The sequence below is a fragment of the Crocodylus porosus genome, unplaced genomic scaffold, assembly GCF_001723895.1.
Source record: "Crocodylus porosus isolate Cpor-Errol unplaced genomic scaffold, CroPor_comp1, whole genome shotgun sequence".
Classification (NCBI taxonomy): Eukaryota; Metazoa; Chordata; order Crocodylia; family Crocodylidae; genus Crocodylus; species Crocodylus porosus.
The window spans coordinates 96,809,838-96,835,212 of NW_017728886.1; the positions used below are offsets into that span (position 1 = coordinate 96,809,838).

Genomic DNA, 25,375 nt, shown 5'->3' on the forward strand with positions numbered 1-25,375 from the left:
TTTAAGGGTGAAGGGGAAGGGGAGGAAAGAAGGCATGCTGCCTGTACGAAAATATCGTATTAACCTGCTGCCAACTGGAATGAAACCCTTCACATTAAAACTGAGCAAGACACACACAGAAAACAGTACTAATCAAGGCAGGATATACTGTTATATCAAGCTGTTGTGCTCACAGTAATAGAAACACTCCCGAAACAGGGGACTTTAGAAATAAGGAGGGGGCACAGAGTTTGGTAAAAGATGCCAACTACTGAAAACAGATCCATGCTCATTATTTTAGGATTACTTCAGTTTTCCATGGAGCCATCCACAAACCAAAATGAGACAGGTCTTTGTATCTAACCTTGACACAAATTTAAGAGATGTCACCACTTCAAATTTCTTTTCTGGGCCTCAAAAACACGTGATAGTCAGATGAGTGGATATACAGAAACACATTAATTCAAACTCAAAAACAGTTAAACACTTTAAAGGAAGAGACAGAAACCAACCTGTTTGGTAGACTTATTTGGTAAATCTTTTAAGTTAAAAAAGAGCTGCATTTATAAATCAAAAAGAATCAAGCTCAAAATAGTCACAAAAAATAAAGCATGTATTTTTCTTCAGAGATCAAAATCAAAACTAACAAAGACATTCATGTCAGATGGCAGTTCAATGTCCAGAATGATTTTTTTCTTTTTGCAATAGAAAAAAAACCCAAGAGATACTGCAATTGTTTTACTGCCCAAAAATCCACTTTGCTCAAAACGGCCAAATTTTTCCCACAACAAGTTGTGTCAGTAACTTGTTTTAACTACGACGTACAAATTATTCTCTTCTTCTCCACCCCCCATCTCATCTAAAGCTCTTCTTTTTCTCTGGTCAGTTTTGTTGCATGCTCCTCTATAAATTTGCTTAAATGCTCTAAATCTCTTTCCCCGCCTTCAAATTTAATAGGGCTGTTTTTCTTGTTGCTTGCAGAAAAATAGATGGTGGGAAAACCTTCCACTTTGTAGCGATCACTTGTCACATCATTGGCAGTAGCATCCATCTTGGCTATGACCAGGTTTTTCTGGTTCTTGTATTTTTTACCCAGTTCAGTGTATATAGGTTCAAGTTGCTTGCAATGTCCACACCATGGAGCATAGAATTCTATGAGAACATCATTTTTTGGATCCATTACTATGGTGTCAAATGTTTTCCCCACTACAACTTTGACCGGGCCTTTGTTGTTTTTTGGTATTGGCTGAGATTTCACGACAGGTTTTAGTTTTCCTAGGAAACAAGCAAAACCCTCCATTACTACGAAGTAAAAATAGTTACGACTATGAGAACTTGTTCTGATACATTAATAATAAAACACCCATATCAGATGTTGGTGCCCTACAAGCAGAGTAGCTGCACCAGAATGAACAAGGGAAGCTATGGTTTGCACTGAATGAAATTAACTCCTTCCTGAAAACCAGCTGGCTTGCTAATTACGTTTTAACATAACTTTCCTGGGAAATACAGACAGCAGAATTTAATTTCTTTGCTAAAGCGTTCTACTCTTTTAGTTTTCACCAACAATATATTAATACATATACACCAATTCATTATGCTAACAATGGTATTGGTCTGGTGCTCATACCTGTAAACAGACAGCTGGCATTTGAAAACCGGGGGGGGGAAAATTCTCCCATATACGTCATAACAGTTTCTGAAAATTCTTCTGCCAAAAGTTTACAGATTGTGAGACTGATTTGTTAGATACCACTATGTAGTCTTAGAAACACAAAGTTAATGAAGATTGCTCCATGAAGGAACAAAAGGGATATTTATCAGCTCCCAGGTATAGCATTCTGCTGAAGTTGCTGTATAACCTTCTATTGCTGCCACAACCCCAACTGAGATGGAAGAAAGAACAAAAGAAAAAAAGAACTGGGTTTTGTAGTTTTTACCTTTTTTGAATGCGCGAACAAACTGCTTGAGTACATCCGAGTCAAACTCTTCTGGTTCCATGGCATATTTCTTGCCACCCTCATCCAAGATTGCAGCATTAACATCCTCCCCACTTTCAATCAAGCCCAGATCTTTTATTTCAGAAGAGTAGTCTTCCTCATCAGAAATGGCAAAAGTGTATTCAGGGAAGTCTTTAGCCACCTCCAAGACTTTGCTTCTCCAGTATTGGGTAGCTGAAGTGATCAGAACACAAACAGATTAGCAGTTTCCAGTTGCTCATATCTCTCTGAAGAGAATTTTACTTTGCAGGGGAAAAGGGAAGAACAAGAGGAAAGAAAAAAAAGTGTCATTTCCAGTTAACTTACCAATACGATAATCAAAACTGAAATCTACAGTATAGTAGACAACCACTAGAGGTCGCTTAGTGTACCTCTTAGCATCATTCGAGGACTTGCGATGACCAACTAGAGGCAAAGCATGCTTTGTCACATGATCCGTTATCTCAGACCTGTCAGTAGAATCCTGTTTGAAGTAAAGGAAATGCTTCCCTTAGTCCAAAAATATATATTTCTTATTTCAAGTTATTTTCATTACACACAGACATATATTGCGTCTGCAACACAAGCACTTTCACACATGCAGACATGCACACCCTCCATCACCCCCCTTCAGTATTAAGAATTTTACAGGGGTGCACCAAAAAAGATTTTTTGGCCTGATCCTGATGACCAACTATTAACAAGCTGTGTGTCAGCTGATACTGATCCGATTGCTGATATACAGTCTAGCAGCTTGGCGAGCAGTGTCTGGCTGGTAAATCTGTTTGGGTGGGGGAGAGGGGCAGATTGAGGCCCCTGTGGTGAGTGAGTGGAGCTGTGCACATGCATATGGTATTTATTAGTGACATAATTGGCCACATTAGCCAAAAAAGGCAAACTGCTGATGACATCAAATTTTCCTTGTATTGGTGCTGATAAGATATGGACCGACGTATCAGTGTACCTCTAGTATTTTAGCCATTTAATTTGATTTCATGAAGTTTGTGGTGGTGAAGAGACCATTAAAGTAAAAAAAAAAAAAAAGTCAGGCCTTCTGATAGGGTGTGGAGAAAGCAGCATCGATACACTTCTTGCTTACCCCAGTTAAGCATCAGGAACAACTCGAAGGTCATAAAATTAAAAGCCATGTCTCAAAAGGAAAATCAGCACACTATGACTAGGAAAAGAATATACAGGGTCTGCCTAAAGTCTGTAGAAAGACTCGCATTATTTTCAACAGGGTTTGATAAGGCCCTTAAAGAAATATTTGTTTCATGGACTATTAAAACCATCGCCAAGTGGAAAATATAAACTGCTCCAATATACATACGAAGACAACCTTCCTTATAAATCTGCAAATAACATTTTATTCTAGGTTACTAATGAGAACATCTACTCACTTTAAAATCCAATATATGCATTTTTGGCTCATATTTTGACTGAAATTTTTCAGGCTGCATGACCACAAGTTTTCCAGGAGAGACTTTCAAGAATTTTATAATCTCACTGCTGAAGGTGTGGTGGAACTTGTAGTCTTCTCTTAGGCTATTAGCTGAGAAATAGAAGTTTGGGAAAAAATTAAAGTTGGATTAAAAAAAATCTCTTTCACTTGGTGCAAGTCAGCTGAGCTTTGCCCACCAAAATGTCACCATCTTCTCTGGTATTTATTTCACCCGCATGCCAAGCAACAGGCAGGTCTCTAAAGGAAGGATCATGCTGCCTTGTGAGATTTGGGTACATGCCAAGAGTGGTACTATTTCAGGCATTCTTCTATCAGAAGGATCCAATCCCTTTACAAAGTTGTAGGCTGTGGATTGCCATGCCCTGGACTAGATGAACTTAATCCCCTTCCAGCCATATACTTCTATGGAAGTCCTATTCAACCTTTCCACCCCGACCCCTTGCATCTGAGCACCTGGAAGGAGTTCTCATTCTCCCAACTTCTGTATCCTTGCTTAAAGGGAAATAAGGCTTTTCCTACGAACTGGGCACTGTAGGATCTGCATCTGCCCTCACCTTAGATGCTCCTCCAACTAGTTCTCTTAACTGCTGCTCTGCCATGTATAATGCTGGCTTTGTCTAATGTTTTCCCACCCCTGCCCCTTCTCCCCTGTTGTAGCCATTACACCCCATTTCTTCCAGCTGGCTCCTTACATCAGAGAAAAGTACTACAGGGGGAAAAAAAAAAAAATCAGAGGAGACTAGCAATACCAGGAGGGCAAGGGAGGTTGGGTTCAATGCAGAAAAAGAAAGAGAAAAACAAAAGACTTTTTCCTCAGTAGAAAGAAATTCTCCCTCCTTTCCCAGCAAGATAAACCTGACAGGAAGCTTAAAAGGAGAGAGAAATACCAGACCTCAGGGAAGCTTTTACTCAAGTGAATAAATCAGTGTTTTATAGATTGAAGAAAACCTAAATTAAAGATCAGAGGAAGAAATGAATGAACCCCCCCCCCAAAACAGGCTGAAAACAACTAAGTTAGCTTAATATTTTTAAAATGCAACTTACCAGCCTCCTGATACAGCTGATAGGATTTGTCTGTCTCTCCACTAAACACACCAATGATGATGACATCATCTCCATCCTTCAGAAATTCTTGGACCTGTTTGGTAGCCTGAATCTGTTTGGATGGAGGACCAGCCTGTTCGATCATATAATCAACAATACCTGTGTGACAAAAATAAAAGAAGTCTGAATATTGTGCTTTTGTAACATTTTCAATTGTGTAGAGTCATATTTCATTTGGAGATATCCCCCCTTCTAATGAGAACTCTACAGCAATCAAAAGCACTGAGCTATATTAAAGATTTAGATCCAAATGCTTGATAAAGTCAGACTGATTTTCAGAAGAGCTAAACAATTCAAACTCCCATTGACTTCAAATCAGCATTGGGAATGCTTGGTTGCTCTGAAAATCAGGGACAATTTGTTATCTCAAATCGGACGCCCAAAAAATCTGCTCATGCCAAGTTAAGATACTGCTTGAAGATGCTGGCCTTAATTGCAATACGATGTTGTGCATCTTGTAAGTTCTGACAGTATTTCAATATTGTTAACGAACCAATTAAATCAATGGCTGCCTATCAGCCCATACAGTACCTTCTTCCTGTATTTAGCTTCTTAAGTTTGTAGGCTAGTTTGAGATGCTGCCTGCATGTCTTCCAAACTTTCCCCTTCTGAGCAAATACTATAGCAACGTGAACAAGTTATGTACTACATTGTGTTATTTCCCAACGTATGTGGTTCACCATGTTTTCATTAAGTAAGCCCTCTTACCATATTTTTCTCGTGGGCCATTGTAGTCATAAGGCTTGCCCTTGCGGAATATTTTCAGAGTTGGGTAACCAGTGACATCAAACTTCTTGGCAAGTTCTGTTTCAGCAGTGGCATCCACTTTTGCCAGGGGAATAGGTGGTGTGCGTTTGCTGAGCTCCTGGGCTGCTTTTTCATACTCTGGAGCAAGTCTTTTACAGTGCCCACACCTAAAGCAATTTGAAGAAAAAAAGATCAAATGCAATAGACATTTGTCACCTACCTCCAATGAAGTGGAGAAGTCTACATTTCTAGTCTGAAGAAAATACATCAATCACTATGAAAGCCTTAATATCCTAAAGTTTCTCAAAACATGGGCTTTCTAATTTAATTAGGGATGTACTTGTTTTAGTCACATCAGAATATATCCTCCTTTTGTTTTACAAGGAAACATCCAGGTGCTTCAGGAAGCAAAAAACTGCACAGTCTAATTTTTCTCCTGTTGAGATTGTATGTATAGACCTAGATCCCAACCTTGGATTAAATTTTACATAAAAATGACCAATGATTTTATTGTAGCCCATGTTAACAAAACTAATTAAAGCAACAGTGATACAGATTAGACTCAAAAGATACCATGAGTCTGGGATAACTGGATGGTGTATCCTTACCATGTGTACTCCCATTCCATTTTATTACCACAATTTTCTTAGAAAAAAATCCATTTAAAAAATAAAAAAAAAAAGTTTGGTGTAAGGACTATTCCAAGTTAGATACTTAACTCAATTTGGATGAAAATAGCAGGATGTGATCATGAACAAACTATTTTAAAAGAGACACATGCTGATGGAACAGTTATTTAATATGGCAGGTGCAGCCCACTGCTACCTTTCCTTTCTAGCTGTGCCACCCCTGTGAAATACAAGCACCTTGTACTCTGCCTTACCATGGGGCATAGAACTCCACCAAAATTATGTCAGCATCATTTACGACGTCATTGAAGTTATCCTGGGTCAATACGAGCGTAGCTTCTGGTGGAGGGGTCCAATTTGGATCAGAAACCTCTTTGACCTTAGCGACAATTGCTGTAAGGCAATGAATACCCCAGTTAACAAATCAGTATCTCCACACCACCTATTACCTATAGAGTGCAGTTGTGACTGAGTTTGAGGGGGATTTAAGATTACCAAAAAGTATGACAAAAGAAAAAATGTGATCATGCATCAAAAACATCTCAGAACAAAAAGCTCCTGATTTTGAATCCCAACTATTCCACTTTTCTGGGATATTGGAGAAAAGAAGTTTCGGAACAAATCTGGATTAAGGTATGGCATATTATAAAAATCACAAATATGCAGTGGTTTCAGAACCACTGCCAATACACAACACCCAAGGTTGCTGTTAGTTGGCTTTTCTCAAAGCCTAAAAGAGCATCACTGTATCAGTCCAACTGCCTCGTATCATGAAGATCCTGTGAATGTCAAATATGCACCTTACTACAGTTAGATATGTAAAAGATCCTGACCAAGATTCTGGGCTTAAATGAGTTTCATTTAAAATTGGCTAAAACAAAAGGGGTTGTTCACTCAGAGACAGACTATTCTTGCCTATCCCCAAGTGTATTTAACAAGCTTCGCAGGAAGCAAGACTTTTACTTCATACAATGAACAAGCTCCACTTACCATCTTCTGTTCGGGACCCATCATAATCAACCGGTTGGCCCTTCTTCAAAATTTTGATCGTTGGATAACCGCTAACATCAAAACGACTTGCCAGAGCAGTAGCTGCTGTAGCATCCACTTTGGCAACTGGAATAGGAGGATCATTTTCTTTCAGAGTTTTTGCTATCTTTTCATATTCTGGAGCAAACTGCTTGCAATGCCCACACCTGAAAAAAAATAATCAAGAGATGTAAACAGTATTTTTTGTTAGGACTTCAGAGCAAGAATAGAAGGCGAGATTTAGTGACCAGTTTATTTCAGTAACTTGTTTTTTCTATGGTAATCTCAAGACTTTTAAACAAATATGTAGTTCCCTTAAAGAACAAAAAAGGTTCCCGATACAGTAGAACTTGAATCATTTGTATTTGGGTGGCTCACAAGCAGTTGTAATATTAAGAAGCAGCTGCTCAGATGTTTGCTGAAACTTTTACTTGAAAGGATATTGCTTCTCTGATGAGCTGGGGCACCTCAGTAGTCCTGTGTAGCTATTCACTGCAGCCTTGTATACCACTAGATACTTTGCAAACCCTCAGCTTTGTGGAGGGTTAGGAACCTCTGTGAAGCTGTTTAGATCTCCAAATTGTGACATTTTCCATACAGTAAAGTTTAAGTTATTCCAAAAATAACTGGAGGATTTTTTTTCACTGGCAAGTGTGGAAGGTTTTTTCCGCACTGAGACCGTAACCAGTTTGCATCAAGGTCTTTATTCTGGTCAGTCTAGGGATCTCAATGTTGCTTATGATTTTCAAAGTCACAAATAAACTAGCTGCTAGGTAGTCAGGAAAGAGAAACACAGGCTGCCTCTTGCTCTGATGGGAAAGCATTAGGGGAAAGAGATCAGGGCAGTCTATGGCTCACAAGCCCATTGCACTTGGAAAAAAAAAAGTGACATGGGGTGGTTTTGAAAAGTAACTGGGGAGAAAACACAAGGAAAGCAAAGCACGTTCTTAAATCGCTATGTAGCCTACTGGAAGAGAGTATGCAAAAGTGAAGTTTGGTAGCAAGGCAACAGGTAAACTCCCCATTCATATTTTAAAAGTTTTGTAAAAAATGTTATCTACTGAAGTGATTGCAAAGGCATCTGGGAAACTTGTTAAAAGCTATACATTATATCCTAGCCCTACTTAAATTATTTGCTAATGTTGCTGTTGAGAGAATAGATATACACAGAGATAGTGGCAGGTTCCGGAAGAGCCTAGTGAACCAGCTAAGTTGGTAGCTGCTAAGTTTGTGTGAAAAAAGTAAACTGAGCCTGAAGTAGCCCTACACCCATGAGATCACCGTGTATGTTGTGTGTCTGACCATTACAAAAACAGACAAAAACCAGGGGCTGCTGCCCAGACACAGTTTGCATAAGAGACAGTAAGTCTCATTTACATAAAAAAAATTGAAACAAAACAGACAAACTCAAGGCCAAATGAAGAGTAAAACCACAGAGGCAGAAGCAAAACAGAAGTTTGTATTTTTCCATTGCAAAGGTATGGCCACATCACAACGTAACAGACATCCTATTGCCTTATTAGCTGCATCTTGCAAGATAACAGTAATTACACCCACAAAAAGCTCATGCATACCTGAGATCATTCAGATACCAGTTGATAGGAAGTCACTTAGAAAGATTTGATTCAGTATTAACTGCTTAAATGAGCCTATTTCAGGTTATTTTTAGGTAGAGGAAATTCTCCCTTACATACTTACTCTCTCAATAAAGTGAAAATGTATGCAAAGGCATTATTACAACCAAAAAAGGGGGTGAGGGGGAAAGGATTCAAGATATGCAAAAGGTTCCTGCTGCAATCCTAAGTATGGTGAGGTACTGTTAAAATTCCAAGACTAAGAAATGGGATCATTCAAACTATATAGCAGGTGTTTCTACACATGCATTTACACCGACTTAAATTTTAATGTGTGGCAAATTACTGGGCAGTAAGGGAATAGGCTTGCATCTACACATGCAGGCATTAAAGCGCATTAACACTATATGTGGACTGACTTGGGAGTAAAATTCGTCCCAAGTCAGTCCGCACATAGTGTTACTGCGCAGTAATTAATAGGGCATAAAGTTTATACTTGTGTGATGCAGGTACCAAAATTTATGCTCAAGTTGGTGCAAGTCACCCTATTTACTGCGCAGCATGGGCATGCTCATGAAGACTCACACCTGTACTGTGCAGTAATTTGTACATGCATAGATATGCCCAGTGTCCCTTTTACATTGTTCTGGCAACATACATGGCCAGAAACAGCTCTCTCAATACACCTCCAATGATGAGAGAAAAGCTGGTATAAAAGGCTCTATGCCTGCCACGATCCCAACACACAGCGTACAGGATAAGCAGGGACTGACCAACATTATGACTGCTTCTCCAGGCATGTAGAGTACCATGGCAAACAAGGTCAGGCTGCTCCTACATATAAGCCTTACAGTGCCTCAAGGCACTTTAAATCCATTTTGAGACATTGTTCAGTCCCTACTGCAGTTACTGGCCTCTGTCCTTCTCAGAGCTAGATTCTTTTGCCTAAACTAACACATGCACTTACAGTGAGAAGGATACAAGAGGCCTTTCCCCAACTCCCCATTTCACAGCCAGCACAAGAACCAGACAAGTTTGCAAATTCCTCTGTCAAAAGCTGCTGATTTTATTCCAATGGAAAAGCATGGTAGCTTACAGCAGGGAAAGAGAGGTAATTCTGTGAAACTTTCTGGGAAGAGCCCATAAACTGTGCGCAATAGGTTGCCATCCCTAAACAAACCCAGAGAGAGACAGATATGGGAAGGAGTTCTACTTGCTGGAATAAAATGCCCTTCTGTACTCCCTTTCTGAGCCATATGTAACAGACCAGATCCAGCCCCCTGTGAGTTTAACTATGCAGTTTTTCTGCAGTGTTGCTTATTGGTCTAAAAGCAGTAAGTGAAATATATACAACATAGACTCAGGTCTCACTTTTATATTTCACAGGGCAACACCCAATCATGCAGCAGGACCAGGTTAGAAAGGAAAGAAGGGAGACAAGAGCTATGGAAATTTTGCAATTTTCAGACTCACCATGGTGCATAGAACTCTAACAGCACAGTGTCTTGGTCTGCCGTAAAGGTATCAAAGTTTGCATCATTCAGAACTAAAACACCATTTTCTTCTTTAACTTCAGAATCATCGTCATCATCATCATCATCGTCGTCGTCATCTTCATCGTCAGCTTCCTCATTTCCAATGGTTTCTGGAAAAGTGAAATTAAATACCCAGTACAGGTTAGATGGGTCCACAGTTAGAATTAAAAAGGTGCCTATATGAGCAGATTTGACTAAGTTGAGTCTGCCAGTGTATGGTAGTTACCATGCTCCAGACTCCAGCATCTCATGTATCAGTGTCCCTGAGATTAAAAACGGCAGCAGGTATGCTTTAATTAAATTTCATTTGATGTTCTAGGCACTTTAAATTAAAGCAGCTCTGCTCTAATTAAAGTGCTCCCCCCCACCCACCAAACACACTCCTGGAGCATGCCTGCAAACAACCAAAGCAACAATATTAGGTTTAAAGCAGTTTAACTGAATTTAAAAACCTTCAAACTGAAAAATCTCCTCACGCCTTCAAAACTAGTACGCAACCAACACAGATTTGTCTACCTGAGTCTGACGAGCGGTTAAATCTCGCTCTGAAGTTCCCCGTTCATTTGAATAAGTACTACAGTTCGCAAGCCAATACCAATTATACATGTTTTAATTTCACTGCTTACAATGCTTTAAAAGGCAACAGAAAGGATAGTGAGGTCAGAGAACTGGTTGGGTGGAAAGGGGTAAGTTAAGATGGAAGTCCAACATCACAAGGTGAAACTGCAAATTACCATAAATAATGACATTTTCCTTCAATCCCACCCCCCAGTATGGGAAGCTCATTTACTATTGGTGCATCTCCCTCACCTGAAAATGGATCAAGATCACTTTCAAGCTGGTTTCTCAATGCAGGAGAATACATGTGAAATTAAACAATTATTGCACCAATGGGGAGGGAAGGGATTGGAATTTGTATTTAGAGACAGTCTCTTTTCTCTCTAGCTGCCATGGCTTTGGTTTGATGTTCCTGCATTGGGTTCTTGTCCCTGTCGAGTACTATTAAGTCCTTCTATGTGCACTAAGAACTGTGCGTCAACCTGAATGTAGTAACACCATATAAAATTTAGGTTGGAACCTGCACTAAGTGATTGTGTTAAAAAAAAAAAAAAGAGGGGCGGAAAAGGGAAGTCAGGGGAGAAAAGCAAAGCATTTAATTAGCCACTGTAGAGAAACCCCTTCATGTCATTATGGATTTAACCCTGGATGGATCCATGGACTATGCAGTTCACGGCTGCATTGTGATGAAGAAGCAATATGCCAACAACAGTAAGATAGGGCATTTTTATATGTGGTTCTGACCTGACGCTAGATGCTTTAATTAGCAAGCTGTGCTTGTGTATTAGCTTGAGATCAAAGTGCTTCAGTTCAAAATGCCCCATACTAAAAAAATGGTGGCAGGGCTTTGATCTGAAGCTCACTGGACATGTTTGGACATGTTTTATTTCAAAGTGCCCTGCCGGCATTTTATCAGTGTGGAGGTGCCGATACACGTCACACAGGGCTGCTCGGAGCGTGCCAATTTGTGTGCTCCAGCAGACTCCATTAATCAGCACACTGTCTTTGTGCTGGCTGTGACATGATTAGTTGAGTCTGCTCCAATGCACTGGATTTCCACTGTGTTAGAGCAGGCTCCACACGTGTAGGAGCCTGTAAATGCCATCATTTTACTACCAGTAGTATTCTTTAAAAAAAAGAAAAGTGCCACTGGAAGGTCAGATACATTTGAGTCATTTTCCCTTCATTCAAATTATTGTTTGAGATGGCTATGCTTTGAACTTAACAGCCTTTCTACCTACAACAGACATTCAAGAGAAACAGAACAATGGAAGAAAATTAAAAATCAGTCACTAAATTTTGGGGCTTAACTCAACACTAAACCCAGAGGCAGAACATATCCGTTAAGTCACTCAAAATAAATTCTTAGTTTTGGATAGTGTGCGTGTGGTGTGGAGCACAAGGTATGCTGGGGGGCTGTGGGGGCAGGGTGCAGCAGCAAGCAGGGCGCTCAGGGTGCAGGTGCTGGTGTCCAGCAGAGCGTGACCCTGGCCAGCACTGCACACTGCAGAGAGGGGCACAGCCTCCACTGCTGGTCCTCCTGCCACTCACATGCAGCACCACAGGAAGGTGCCTGGGGCTTCCCTCCTTTGTTGTACAGCCCTGGCGGGAAAGGCAGCTGGCTCCAGTGCCTGGGGCTTTCCTCCTGTCCTGGTGAGTGTGGAGGCTGTGTGCGAGTGGCAGGGAGCCCGGGCAATACAGATGGCATGGCTGCACCCGTCACTGCCATATGCAGTGCTGGCCACACCCGTGCCCTACCTGGCACCAGCACCCACACCCTAAGCACCCCGCCTGTTGCGGCTGCATACTGTGGAGGGGGGTGAGGGACGTCCCCTCACCCCTACCCTAAACACCCAAGCTGTGTGCTGCTGCCACCCTCTGGGCACAGGCTCTGTGCTGCCTCCAGCCCTAGCTCCATGCTCCCACTCAGCAGCAGCTCTGCCCCTGCTTCCCTAACTACTGCCCAGAACCAGCAGGAGATTGGGAAAGTGGAGCAGGTCTCCTGGGGCTGCCCCTCCCTGAAGCTCCGTGCTGGCCAGGCTGTGCCCTTCCACCCACAAGGGTGGGAGTGAGGTGCAATAACGCATGTTGGGGCCTCTCTGTATATGTGGGCACCTTGCTCCCACCCTTGTGGGTGGAAAGGCTGGGTGGGGTGCAATTCACTGGCAGGCACTGCGTACAGGATGAAAGTGCTTGGCAGGCTGGATCTGGCCCCCAGGCTGCATTTTGCCCACCATGGTACAGTCTGAGGCAGGAGCTCCCTTCTGTTTTGCAGAGTGTCTTGGCAGCAACAGGGCTCTGCTGCTGCTGGGGGAATGCTCCCTGGCCAAGTGTCCAGCTGGTTGGCTCTGGTTTCCTTGGGAGAACAACTTAATTTCCGCCTGACTTTTTCTTGGACTAGTAGAAGCAATTGCACAATAGTTCAAAATAAGTTTATTTAATATATATATATAATTTTATAGTAGATGTCTGATTTTTAGTGTATTTTTCATCTATAAATTTGTTAAAACAAGATCTTCACCATCAACTTTATCCATGCGGCCCTCAACAGCTCACTGAAAGTTATTGACTGGCCTTCCAGCCAAAATAGGTGCCCACCCCTGATCTAGAGTCTGTGAGTCTTGAGGGAATCTAATTAATTGCTGCTTGAGTCAGCAAGCTGGAATAAAAATGGGCTAAATCTCCATTTTCACAGTCCTTCTGGTGCAAATTCATTAATGTCAAATGAATTATTATTCTGGAGTTATTTGGATTTTTACCAGTGAAACTGAATACAAAATCTAGCCCCCAAATAGCTGTTTCCAGAGGCAGACAAGATAATAAGTTTTCCTTCCGTGTTTACTGTAGCAAGTAGCATATTCTAATAAATTGCTCTTGTTATTACTAGGATCATGTTGTAGAAATCATTCCAAAAAGCAGTTTGTGCCCCAGAGGAAAAAAAACTGCATTACTGTGGAGTTTAGTTTTAAATGATACCAAGTACTACAACATCAAATGAAATTAGATCTTTCAGTTTTTATTTAAATCTTCATCTAGAAGTCTGCAGTTAAGTTTCTTTAACCAGCAATTACTATGGCTGCATCTGATCAGCAACAGCAATTGCAGACACCGATTTGAAACTGGACAATGAACTCCAAAGAACATTCAGCTACTTGACATTTCCGTAGCACTGCACTTCCCCAAGCACCTGAACTCAGAGATAAGCTTCAAAACACTCCTAAATATAGGGCCATATTACTACACCCATTTTCAAAAAGTTTATTTAAATACAGAAAAACAGACACAGAGCAGTAAAGGACCTGGTTTCTAGAGCTACTTTGCACTCAGAACTTCTGCTGGATTCGATGGGAACCAGTGACAGCTCGGCATCCTACAAAATAATAATAAAAGTTAACATCCTCAGGACCTGCTTTCCAGAAGCAGTCTGTATATCAAACTCCTATCCACCTCAAAAGGGAGTTGTGAGCATTAAGCACTTCCTCAGGCAAAACCCTCTAGACTGGGTATTTAGATTACCAAGGTATTCAGTTCAGGACTCCTAGCTCTGTGGCTAGCCTCTAAAATTCCCTTCTAACACACCAAAGCTTCATTGCAAAGATATTAAGACTGCAAAGTCAGGCACCTGAAGTTAGAAAAGGGCTGCCTCTGTATGCTGGAGACACTGTTTATGCATTACCAAGGACTTCATGTGGAAAGGCCCGGGCTGCCTAACTTTACTGCTTCTGTAGTTACCTTGACATCCTGGAAATGTTTTATATAGCAATAATCCATGATGGGCTCAGCAGAGGCTGCTACACTTCTGATGGATGCAACATTACATTGGAAGGTATTTCATATTTGTATTTTATTTACTACCTATGGGACTTGTACAATCTTTAAAATTTTCCCTGAGCCTGAGGATGGGCACATGTGCCTGAAAGCTTGCAGAAAGATTTTTTTGGCGATTTCTTAGTTGGTCTAATAAAAAGGTATCATCTCTGAATCCAGAGTTCTAGACTTTTGCATTTTCATATTGCATTTCATATTTTTACTGCTCATTTTCAAAGGGAGAAAAGCAACAAAAGCATTACAGCATAACTACAGTATATAAAGATGCTGGGTCTTTCCCCATTTATCCTAACAGGACTTGGATATCCAAGTGCAGATCTATAACGTGCTGGATGGAGGAATTGACCCACTCTTGCCTGTGGTTTCAGTAATGCCATTGCTGATTAGGGCGAGTCTATCTAGCATTAAGGATGTTATCAGTTTCAGAAAGGAAAGACCTACTATAGAGAAGTGATGCAATGGAAATAAGTAGATGAAACTGTTTTACAGATTTACATTTTTTTAATGACTGTTAGAGAACTGAAATAGCAGAAGTATCAAATAAATATTTGTATACAAAGACAAATGTTCTAAATGGGGAAAATAATTACATTCAAAAGCAAGATACTACATTTATTTAGGGTTTCAACAAAACATGTGGGCAAACCACATAAATGAGAAACAATATCCTTGACAAGTAAACTGGAAAGTCATCAAGCCATTATTTAAAAGGTAATCTTGTATCCCACAGATTTGGGCAACTTCCATTTACTTTAATGAGAACCAAATACAACACGTATTCAAGGACAACATTTCTTCATTTTCCATCAACCCCCAAAAGGTAAAGCAAGTCCATACTACATCCATTCCAGGCCTTTGGGTGCTTAAGTTTTCATAACTGAAGTGGATCACACATAAATGATAATAAATTTGCAGACTTGATTCTCAAAAACAGGGCAGATGCAGACCCAATTAAAACAAAAAAACCCCCAAAACCTCAAGCAAATTTTGTATCCAAACAGTAACAAGTTTTGGATCTGGACCCACATTCCTCAGATGTCCCATCCCCCCCCCCCCATCTCCAACACCTTTAAATTGGAACTGCGAAGGTTGGACCCAAGTCTGAAATAATGATGTATATTTAGAACATAAAAGACATGATAGATGGACAAAACTCCAAATGCTCCCTCTTTGGAATTAATCCTTTTAAGAATAACAATGTAAGGTTCTCTGGTTCTTCCAGTTTAGAGGCCTGCTAAACCTTATTTTTTTTTGGTGCAAGTAAAATGAAGATTGCCTCTGATTCTTTGCAGTCCTAACAATGGCTTTTTCATTAAAGCAGTGGTTCTCAGTTTCCTATAGCAGACTTATCTTTCCCGTTCTGGGATCTCTCCAGAAGTTCCTTGCTATTTAACACTGGAAGGTCACTGTGGTCACAGCTCCATTACACTGGGGTTATAATCCTGAAGGATTACAATCCCCAAACTAATCCTCCTACATAAATCCTATTGTCCCAGTTGAAATTCATATTGGGAAGTGATAAACTCAAACCTTCCTCTGCAATTCAACTGCATTTAACGTTCTTCCTTATGTCTTGAGCTATTACATAGCATTGCTGTGTGTTGCCAACTACTGTGCCCCATGCCATATGTATCTGTATTTCAACAGTGAGAATAAAAATATCCTGGAGCCTTGGGGAGCACGGTGAGCTCCCGCAGGTGACAGCCGGAAGTTCCTGCAGGCAGCTGCAGTGCTGTTGGCAGGGACGGCCGGCAAGTGCCAACCGGTGGTCGGTGGCCACCTGCAGATCACCAGTGGCAAATCGCAGACTGCCAGGGTGGGGAGCATTAACCGCCTGCAGGCACCACCGGCAGTGTCAGCAGCATCTTTTTGCAGGGGGTGCATGTGCACCTGCATGTGCCCCCTATGCATTGCCAATGAGTAACTGCACACAAAATGCTTTCATTGTATTTGGTGAGCTATTTCTCTAATACAGTGTTTGTAGAACTGAAATCTAAGTCATCATCTCAGAATACAGCTTTACAGATTTTCCTTCAGCACAAACATGTATAGGGTCCCATAATTTGGGGGCAGATGCAACTTTTTTTTTTTTTTTTTTAAAAGCGTCTCAACCAGTCTAAAACTGACCTTACTGCATTTTATCCTGGCTTTGGTCCAAACAGACTTATAAACTTCAGTTTTAATTCAAAGCAGCTCTGTGTCAACTAATTTTGTATGTAAGGTAGCATGCGTAAGTGACACCACCACTATAAAATTCAATATTATTTTTGAAATGCAAATTATTTCACAATAACAGAACTTACGGACATCTACAATCTGGAAAAAAAAATCTTGCTTCAAAATTATGCAATGCTTTTTCATTTTTAATATAAAAATATAAAAGTTTGCTCTTTGTTTTGCAAACTGCAAGACGAAATCAGGAAGAACCAGCTGTAGGTCAAAGCAATAATCTAATAGTCTATTAAAAAAAGAGATTTTTCAGGACTGCCATCCTGAAAAAGGAAACTAGCAAATTATGATGGATTTGTATGAACTCAAATTAGGAATTAATGTCTATTTTTACAAGGCCGAAGCAAAAAAGCGCATGCTTCAATGGCTTTTTGCTCTCATCCCAAATGATCAGGCCCAGATCTTTAAAAGGCAGTTAAATATCCAATTCATACTGAAAACCTCAACTATTACACACATCTTTGAGGACTTGCGGCCTTACTTGTCTTCTGGCACAGATAAACTGCCTCTCTTGAGATCAGTTGCTTTATGTGTAAGGGTCATGATTTATAGAAAACTTCCACTGGAGCAGTCAAAATCATTACTTAGTGATTAAAGGTTCAGACTCACTTCAAGTTCATCTTTGGAAAAATAAACCTACAGGTTGAGGAAGTAAAATTTGCTAATATTTTAATTTAGTGGCACTTAAAAGTTCTAAGGTAATTAGCCTTCTTTTAGAAATTTCTCTTATTTTTGGGGAGTTATCCAATAAGAGTAGCTAATTTCTGCCAGGAATTATTTTCCTGGTCATTTATCTGTTCACAGAGTTAAATGCAGTAAGAAATTTTAGTCATGTGGCAATCAAAGTTTTGAAAAATTCATTCTCCCTTTGCCCAACTTGATTATTTTGGCATCCAGTTTATTTTAGAAATGTTTGCCCTCTGGGATTGACTTCCAAGGGAACAATCCAACTGTAAATGTCTGAGGAAATTCACTCTACTGCAGAGTACAGACCCATGGGCTACCCAACAGGTAGGCCCAGTTTCTACAGCGATTGCACATGAGCACACCGTCACACCCAATATGCAGTATGCATTCAGTTGGGGAACACGGAGTGTAGATTTAACAGGCTGCACTCATGCTGCTCCTCTACGCTGAAGGCATTTATTTTTCTTATGAAGTTCTAAAGTGACAACAAAGGATGCATTTTCTAGCATAAAGGACCCCATCAGCAAGCTGCATGATACTCATCCCATTGAGCATCCCCAGTTTCCCCGAGTCAGGTCTTACAGCAGAAAGAAGGCACAAATCAAGTGATCAAGAACATGGGGAAAAGCCTGACAGCTTCATAAGCAGTCTAAGAGTGATATTTTTCTTAATTTTCTGACCAGTAACTTTCAGATGTGGTTCCAAAGCTGCTAGGTTAAAAAAGGAATTGCAACTGCTACCTACCAATTCCAGGTCTCATCTCCTTACCCACTACACCCTTTGAGCCTCTAGCTTCCATCACTTTCCTCTCCAGTTTCCTGTCTCTTCTCCCCATGCCAAATCATAGAGAAGTCAGGCTGGCCGTGATCTCTGGAGGTCAGCTGGTTTAACTGCCTGAGGCAGGATCATCCTGATCCAAACCATCCTATGCAATCTATAATTTAAAAACTCTACATTGCCTCAACCCTGCAGCAACACAGACCTCTCACACTGTCACTTGGCACAGCTGAAGCAGGATGAAGCCAAACTCTTGCTTCTGTGAAATGTCAATATATGCTCAAGATCCTAGGCAGAGTCACACCCCCTACTACGAGAAAGGCCCAAACCTCCACAGTCTGTACCAGTATGATTATGGAGTAAAACTCCTTCCAGATCCTAACTCTGGAAATCAGTCTGACTAGGCAGGAGCACTGGCACACCCCAATCAACAGTTTTGCTTGCCACACCTCTACATGCTTGCCCTTGTTGCCTTCCTCAACTCCTCTTCCAACTCAGCCTTGGTTTCCCCCCCATCTCTTCTTTACCAGTAAATATTTCCATGAAAACTGTTAGGGCCAAAGAATGCCCTGGATTTCAACTACCACATACCCAAAACATTGTACAACATATCAACCCAGAAACCATAGCGAAACATTTGCACGCTTGCCTTCGGAAGGAGCTAAAGGAAACTGGTAAAATACAAAGCAACAGGTCCTTGCAAGAACAAACTAAAGTTATAAGTAGGTTCCTGGAGCAAAATATAGCATCATAGAACATGAGGGTTGGAAGGGACCCCAGGAGGTCACCTAGTCCACCATTCCTCAACCTGTGGATCATGACCCAAAAGTGAGTGGCCACAATATATGAAAGGGTTACAGACAAACTTTAAAAATGGATTCTCCTTTAAAGGAGAAAAACGTGGGAAATTGGGTTTTCCCTTACCAGCTGGAATAATTCTAGCTTGCAAAAGGGCTGTTTGGGGCTGCTTGCCCCCCCGCCATACAACCTGCTCCACAGGACCTTGGGGTGGGGGTCAGTGAGTCAGGAGTGAGGGGCACTGGCAGGGCCAGGGGTGGTTTTCTACTTACACTATTTACTGAATTGGGACTGATAATTGATGTTTACATATGGGACCTGGTCCAAAAAAAAGTTGAGAATCACTGCTCTAACTCCCCGCTCAAACCAGGACCATCCCCCATTAGATCATACCAGCCAAGACTTTGTCTAGCCAGGTCTTAAAACCTCCAAAGATGGAGAGTCCACAATCTCTCTGGGTAACAGGTTCCAGTGTGTTACTACACTCCTAGTAAGAAAATTCTTTCCAATATTTAACCTAAACTTCCCTTGCTGCAACTTGAGATCATTGCTCCTTGTTCTGTCATCTGCCACCACTGAGAACAGCTTAGCTCAGGGGTGGGCAATTATTTTGGGAGGAGGGCTGCTTACTGAGTTCTGGAAAACCATCAAGGGCCACATGATAGGCAGCCAGGGGTAGATAAATATTAATTTTCCAAATATTTTTAGGGGTCCCACGGGCTGGATAGAATGGCCTGGCAGGCTGCATCTGGCCTCTGGACCACATTCAGTCCACCCCTGGTCTAGCTCCATCCACTTTGGACCTCCCTTCAGGTAGCTGAAGGCTGCTATTAAGTCCCACCTCAGTCTTCTCTTCTTCAGGCTAACTAAGCCCAGTTCCCTCAGCCTCTCTTTATAAATTATGTCCCACAGCTCCCTACCCATTTTTGCTGCCCTCCGCTGGACACGGTACTCCAGATGTGGCTTCACCTAAGCCAAACAGAGGGGAATAATCACTTCCCTTCATCTGCTAGCAACACTCCTGCTGATGTTGCCCAGTATGCTGTGCCCTTCTTGCCAAGAAGGCTAACAGCTGAAGGCTTCCATCAGAAGTTAAACGCTACTACCAGAATGCAGCTAAAAGAACTAAATGCTGGCATCCAAGTACAGAAGAAAACAGGTGGGCTGGACAGATGCACTAGGACTTCATTCTTACTAACCACAGATTTGAATCAATAAGAAGTATAACAAATAAGTAATACATAAACAATAAACAAACAAACAAACAATAAAATAATAAGTGATAAAATAGGGATCCTGGTCTTCTCTGATAAAAGACAAAATCCTCAATTTTCAGATTAAAAAAAAAAAAAAAAAAAAAAAAGTAACCCAGATCCTCATTTTTCTGTGATCAAAAGGAAGCACCAATAATATTAGTGGTGTTTCATTTTAAAAGTCATAGAAATATCTGGATTTGGGGTTACTTTTTTCTTTGAGCAAAATGAAACACCACTAATATATTAGACATATAATATTAGTGGTGCTTCATTTTGATCACAGAAAAATGTGGGTTTTGGGTTATTTCTTTAACCCAAAAATCAAAGGTTTTTTCTGATCTGGAGAAAACCAGGATCCCTGATCATTAAGTAATAAAGTATTAATAAAACAACAAATAAACGAATAAATAAGTAAAAGCAAACACGTAGAAAATACAAAAATTAACGATAAACGGATCATAAATAAAAACCAATATTAGAAAGTGTAAGAAATAGTTAAATCGAATGATAAACAACAAACACACGTCATAACAAATACAAACATTAAGTGATTAGATTATAAGTAGCAAGCAATAACTACATTATAATAAATACTGCTAATGATAACTAAGGATGCATTAACCTCTTCTTCGCCAGGCACCACGTCCCCGGGAGACTCCCACTCCCACCCCAGCCCGCGCTGCCCGCCCACCCCCGGCCCGAGGCGGTGGCGGACCCGACCCGCCGCACGCACTCACCGGAGCGCGGGTCCCGCTCGGGCTCGTGCTCGGGGTCCTGGCAGCGCGCGAGCAGCGCGAGCCCCGCCAGGCCCAGCAACAGCAATAGGAGCCCAGCCCTGCTCGCACTCATGCCTGCGACTCCCCCTACCCGCCCCCGGCCTCCCCTTTCCAGCGGCCCATGCACGAAGTGGCTGCCCCCGATTGGCTGGGAACTCGCCCGCGCAGCCAATCAGCCTCAGCCGCGAGCCGTTCAGCAGCAAGCCCTAGCTTTACATCACATGGTTGGGCCTCCCCCAGAGCTGCACCACCCATACCCGGGGTGATCGCTTGGGGAGGGGTGGGGAAACAGGCGCCTGCTTTGAGGTGCCCCTCCCTGATTGGGTGCCGGCCCCCACCAATCACCACCTGCCACTAGTCTCCGGCTGCAAAAATCCCGGGGGTGGGAGGGAAACAAAGGAGGCGGGAGATACGGCTGGGACTGGTGGAGGGGCAGGGCCGGGGCGGGGCTTCCCTGTCCGGAGAAGCCACATCGCGCTTTGTGATTGGTGGAGAGGCCGCGCGGGGGTGGACGTCATAAAGGGGCCGGCGAGGCGGGTTCTGGAAGGCTGCAAGCTACCCATGAGGGCGCGACACGTGGGGCTCGGGCCGCGCGGGCGGCGCGGCGCGGGGCGGGGCGGGGCGCCTTGCTGCAGTGTGGGGCTGTGCTGAGGGGATGTGGTTGCTTTCCATTGGCACGCGGCATGAACTTAGTACACATCCGCACTCCCTCTGTTTCTCAGGGAAGGTGTAGAAAGTCCCTTAGGCCTTCTCTGGTAGGGGCAGGCAGGGGAGAGGCAAGGAGCAGCGGGGCTCTGTGAGGTGTCCCTCACCCCCCGCTCTTTTTGGCTGATTGTCCTTTTTTGGTGAAGTAATCCTCTGAAAATGCTGCCTTCTGGTGTGTTCTGCCTCAACCCTTCAAAAAAGGGGGGAAAAAAAAGGGAGAAAAAAGCTATGGGGGAAAGAAGGGAATGGATTTAGAAGAACCATGCTCAGCCAGGGTGTGGCAGCACCCTCATGTGCCTTGAGAGGCTGGAGGGTGCCACATGATGTTAGCTCGGTTAGGTGTGCCAGAGTGACACACAAAGAAACCCAGCGATTACCAATAGGCATCTGGAGCTGTGGTGGTTCTGAGATCTTTGCAACAAAAAACTGCCCTACTGGTTTTCTATAGGTTACAAAATAGTGAAGGAAGAGCTGGGATTTTCCAAGGGGTGCCTTGAGATTTAGGAAGGTTGAGAGCTGATGTAGAAAGAGCGTTCTTCTCAGAAAGTATCTGGCATCTTCATTCTCTCACAGGCTCCAAAAGGAACTTGCCTGCAGTCCAAAGAGGCTTCCCACCCTCCTCTGTTTTTATGGCACTGGGGGAGCAATGTATACACTTGGGTCTTTGCATTTGCCGCTCCGTAGAGAAAAGGAAGGACCTGAGAGTAGCTCTACAGAAAAGGCCTCAAGGTGCTATATATTTCCATGTAGGATCATAGGAAACTAGGACTGGAAGACCTCAGAAGTACAGCCGTATAATCAAGGATATATTTAGTAGCTGTGCTGGTCTGAGACAAAAAAGAAATGCAAAACTCTAGAACCGTCAGTTCAGTTCTGTTGCCATATAATCAAAGCAGGGTCATCCCTGACAACCATCATAGCCGAGTTTCCAACCTGCTCTTGAAAATTGCTTGAAATCTGCTGAAGCAAATGTTGGAGCCAAATTCCAATTAGTGTAGTGACTGGAGACAAAATGTGGGATGTTGCAGATGAGGCCTCAAAGCTTTTTATTGCAGTTTAAGCCCTGATTCCTCTCCAGCTTTCTCTCAAATTATTAGAGAATGCTGCAAAGAAAGACATAAGGAAATATTTTAGAACAGGAGGTTTTTCCTGCAGGAATGTGTGAAACAATAGTACTGTGTCAGATAAAAGTCGGATTTATTTTAGATATTCACGTCATCGGTCTCAGATATTGATGTGTATTTGAGGAAATGTGCGAGTCTTTCAGTAGCTGTAGCTGTAGACAGCAAAGAAAATCCAATCAGGTAGTAGGAGATGGTAATTTTAACTTAAAAAGCGGAACAGGTTTTGAACAGGCAATATATGTGCTTTCACAAGTATACAGTGCAGATCACAGGCCGCCTGTCTTTTTTATAAAGCATCTGCAGTACATTTCTGTGTAATGTAAATGCTACAATGGTGACTTTTGGTGTGACAAACGGGGTAGAGCTATGACACGGTACAGTAGGTCATTCAGAAAGTAAATGAAAATCCTATTCCGCTGTATACATAGTCATAGGGCTGGAAGAGATCTTGAGGGTCATCTAGTCTGATTCTACAGATGCAGAATGCTCTATTCCTATACCATCTCAGGGTCTTGAAAACCACCAATTAAATATATGCTACAAAAATGGTTGTCAATCATTTTAGACTTGGGGCACCCCTCTGTAACTTTTCTGAATTGAGCAGCACCATGGTTTAAAGACTTTAATTATTATAATGTTTATCTCCTTGCAGTGGGAGTTGGGCAGCGATCAGACAGAGATGAGTTTATCTCCTCACACTTTGTGGCATTCTGCTATTCTTACAGTTAGAAAGCTTGCCCCCAGCCCCTTCTGGAAATATAACTTAAATCTACGTTGCTATAGTTTATCCACGTTGCTTCCCGTCTACATCCCTGCTCCCTATTGTGCTATCACAAGCATATATAGTGCTTGCTTTTCTTTGGGTCCATGTATTACTACAGGTATTTGGACCAAGATTTTCTTGCCTACGAATAGATTACATTTACCATGCCACAGTGTTTGAGGACCATGGGTGTTTTCCATTTCTCCTTCCACTGCGGTAGATCCCTGTTGAAGAGCAGACCCAGTTATAAGCAAGAGGAAAGGCTGTGTGATCCAGATCGCACTGGAGCTGCATTCACACATATTAGATGATTTTGGGAAATGTGAAGAACAGATTTTAGACAACTGTTAAGACTATGGGTTTTGCATATGAGAACATGGTTTTTGTTAATATTCAGGAAAATATTTGCATAATTCCCATTCTGTTAAATATACAAGACTATTTCTCTGCTCCATTTAGGCAATCAGGACTCGTAGTAGAGAGAATATCTTTTATTAGACCAACAAGACTTTTGCAAAAAATGTCTTTAATTGCAAGCTTTTGGGCACAAACAGCCTTCACCAGGCATTGGAGAAAAGGTTGTAAGAGTTATCCTTGGTAGAAATGAAAGTTCATATTTCTGACCTACTCCATTTATCTGTTTCAAAATTGGTTACCCTGTACCCAGCTGCAAAGGCTATCAAGTTAAAAAGACTTCAGACAAAAAATATGGAGGCTTGGAATGAAGATGGCAGGAAAGATCCTACCTAGAAAACTTGTATTAAAAAGGTCTTTTTTTGCATCATAAAAGATCTAAAATGTGCAGAAACCTGATTCCTCCCCCAGCTTGGTATTTGTAGTTATAGAAGTAAACTCTATTAAATTCTTCTTTGGTCCTTTCTTGAAAATGTTGTTATAATGGATGGTGCTATTATGGTAACTATCTACTTGAAACCCCAATAGAAGCATGCTGCTCTATATCCATTATCATTATGAATGCTGTGTACAACTCATAGTTTCACCTGAAAAACCAGTTCTCATTTAATGTTGAGTATTGTCATAATTCGTGTTGAGAAATTCACTTTCCATGAACAAAGATCTAGCTGAGGTCTTATCTGAAGAAGAATGCAAATGTTACTGTAATCATGAAATCATAGAAATTAGGGTTGAAAGGGACCTCAGGAGGACATCTAGTCCAACCCCCTGCTCAAAGCAGGACCATCAGCAAGTATATCAGCCCAGCCAAAGCACTGTCTAGCTGGGGCTTAAAAACTTCCAAGGATAAAGATTCCATCACCTCTCTGGGTAATGTGTTCCAGTATTTTACTACCTTTGCAGTGAGACTATCTTACTTAAATTTCCCTTGCTGCAACTTGAGACCATTGCTCCTTGTTCTGTCATCTGTCACCACTGAGAACAGTGTAGTGCCATCCTCTTTGGAACCTCCCTTTAGGTAGTCCAAGCCCAAATGCACATACCTCTTATACCATAAAATCATCCCACTCTTGTCCTTTGTCCATACAATCACAGATCAAACCAAGCCATGAATTGTATGTCAGTCATGAACTGACCATACAGAAGTGTGGCAAGGCACTGTGTGCCACTTCAAGGCCCTGGAGCTGGCAGCTGCCAGGTGCCTAATGGGGGCAGCCATTTTAGATTCAGGGCCACCCATATAAGCAAGGCAGCACAACATTGCCTGACTGGAGGGCTGCTGTTACCTGGAGGTAAGGGAGGAGCTGTAGGGGAAAGATAGGCTCCTAGATTTCATAGACATTAGGGCTGGAAGGCACCTTGGAAGATCATCAAGTCCAGCCCCCTGCCCAAAGGGCAGGAAGTCAGCTGGGGTCATAGGAT

General features: G+C 42.0%; 1 protein-coding gene across 1 annotated transcript; it reads right to left on the reverse strand.

The window, feature by feature from the left end:
- Positions 1 to 261: 261 nt before the first annotated feature.
- PDIA4 (protein disulfide isomerase family A member 4) lies at positions 262 to 21,041 on the reverse strand. The gene is made up of 10 exons (XM_019539471.1): positions 20,909 to 21,041; positions 9,977 to 10,148; positions 6,891 to 7,096; positions 6,155 to 6,293; positions 5,233 to 5,438; positions 4,465 to 4,623; positions 3,359 to 3,510; positions 2,286 to 2,442; positions 1,920 to 2,153; positions 262 to 1,254 (listed from the first exon to the last, which is right to left on the reverse strand). The coding sequence occupies exons 1-10, from the start codon at positions 21,018 to 21,020 to the stop codon at positions 839 to 841; spliced, it is 1,953 nt and encodes a 650-aa protein (XP_019395016.1). The 5' UTR covers positions 21,021 to 21,041; the 3' UTR covers positions 262 to 838.
- Positions 21,042 to 25,375: the final 4,334 nt, after the last annotated feature.

Excerpts from the sequence above, each read along its gene's own strand:
- PDIA4 (XM_019539471.1), bottom strand. The coding sequence starts at position 21,020 with ATGAGTGCGAGCAGGGCTGGGCTCCTATTGCTGTTGCTGGGCCTGGCG. Across the intron at positions 7,097-9,976 it reads TTAGAGTTCTATGCACCATG|GTGTGGGCATTGCAAGCAGT; the intron begins GTGAGTCTGAAA and ends ATTTTTTTTCAG. Across the intron at positions 2,443-3,358 it reads TGCATATATTGGATTTTAAA|GATTCTACTGACAGGTCTGA; the intron begins GTGAGTAGATGT and ends TACTTCAAACAG.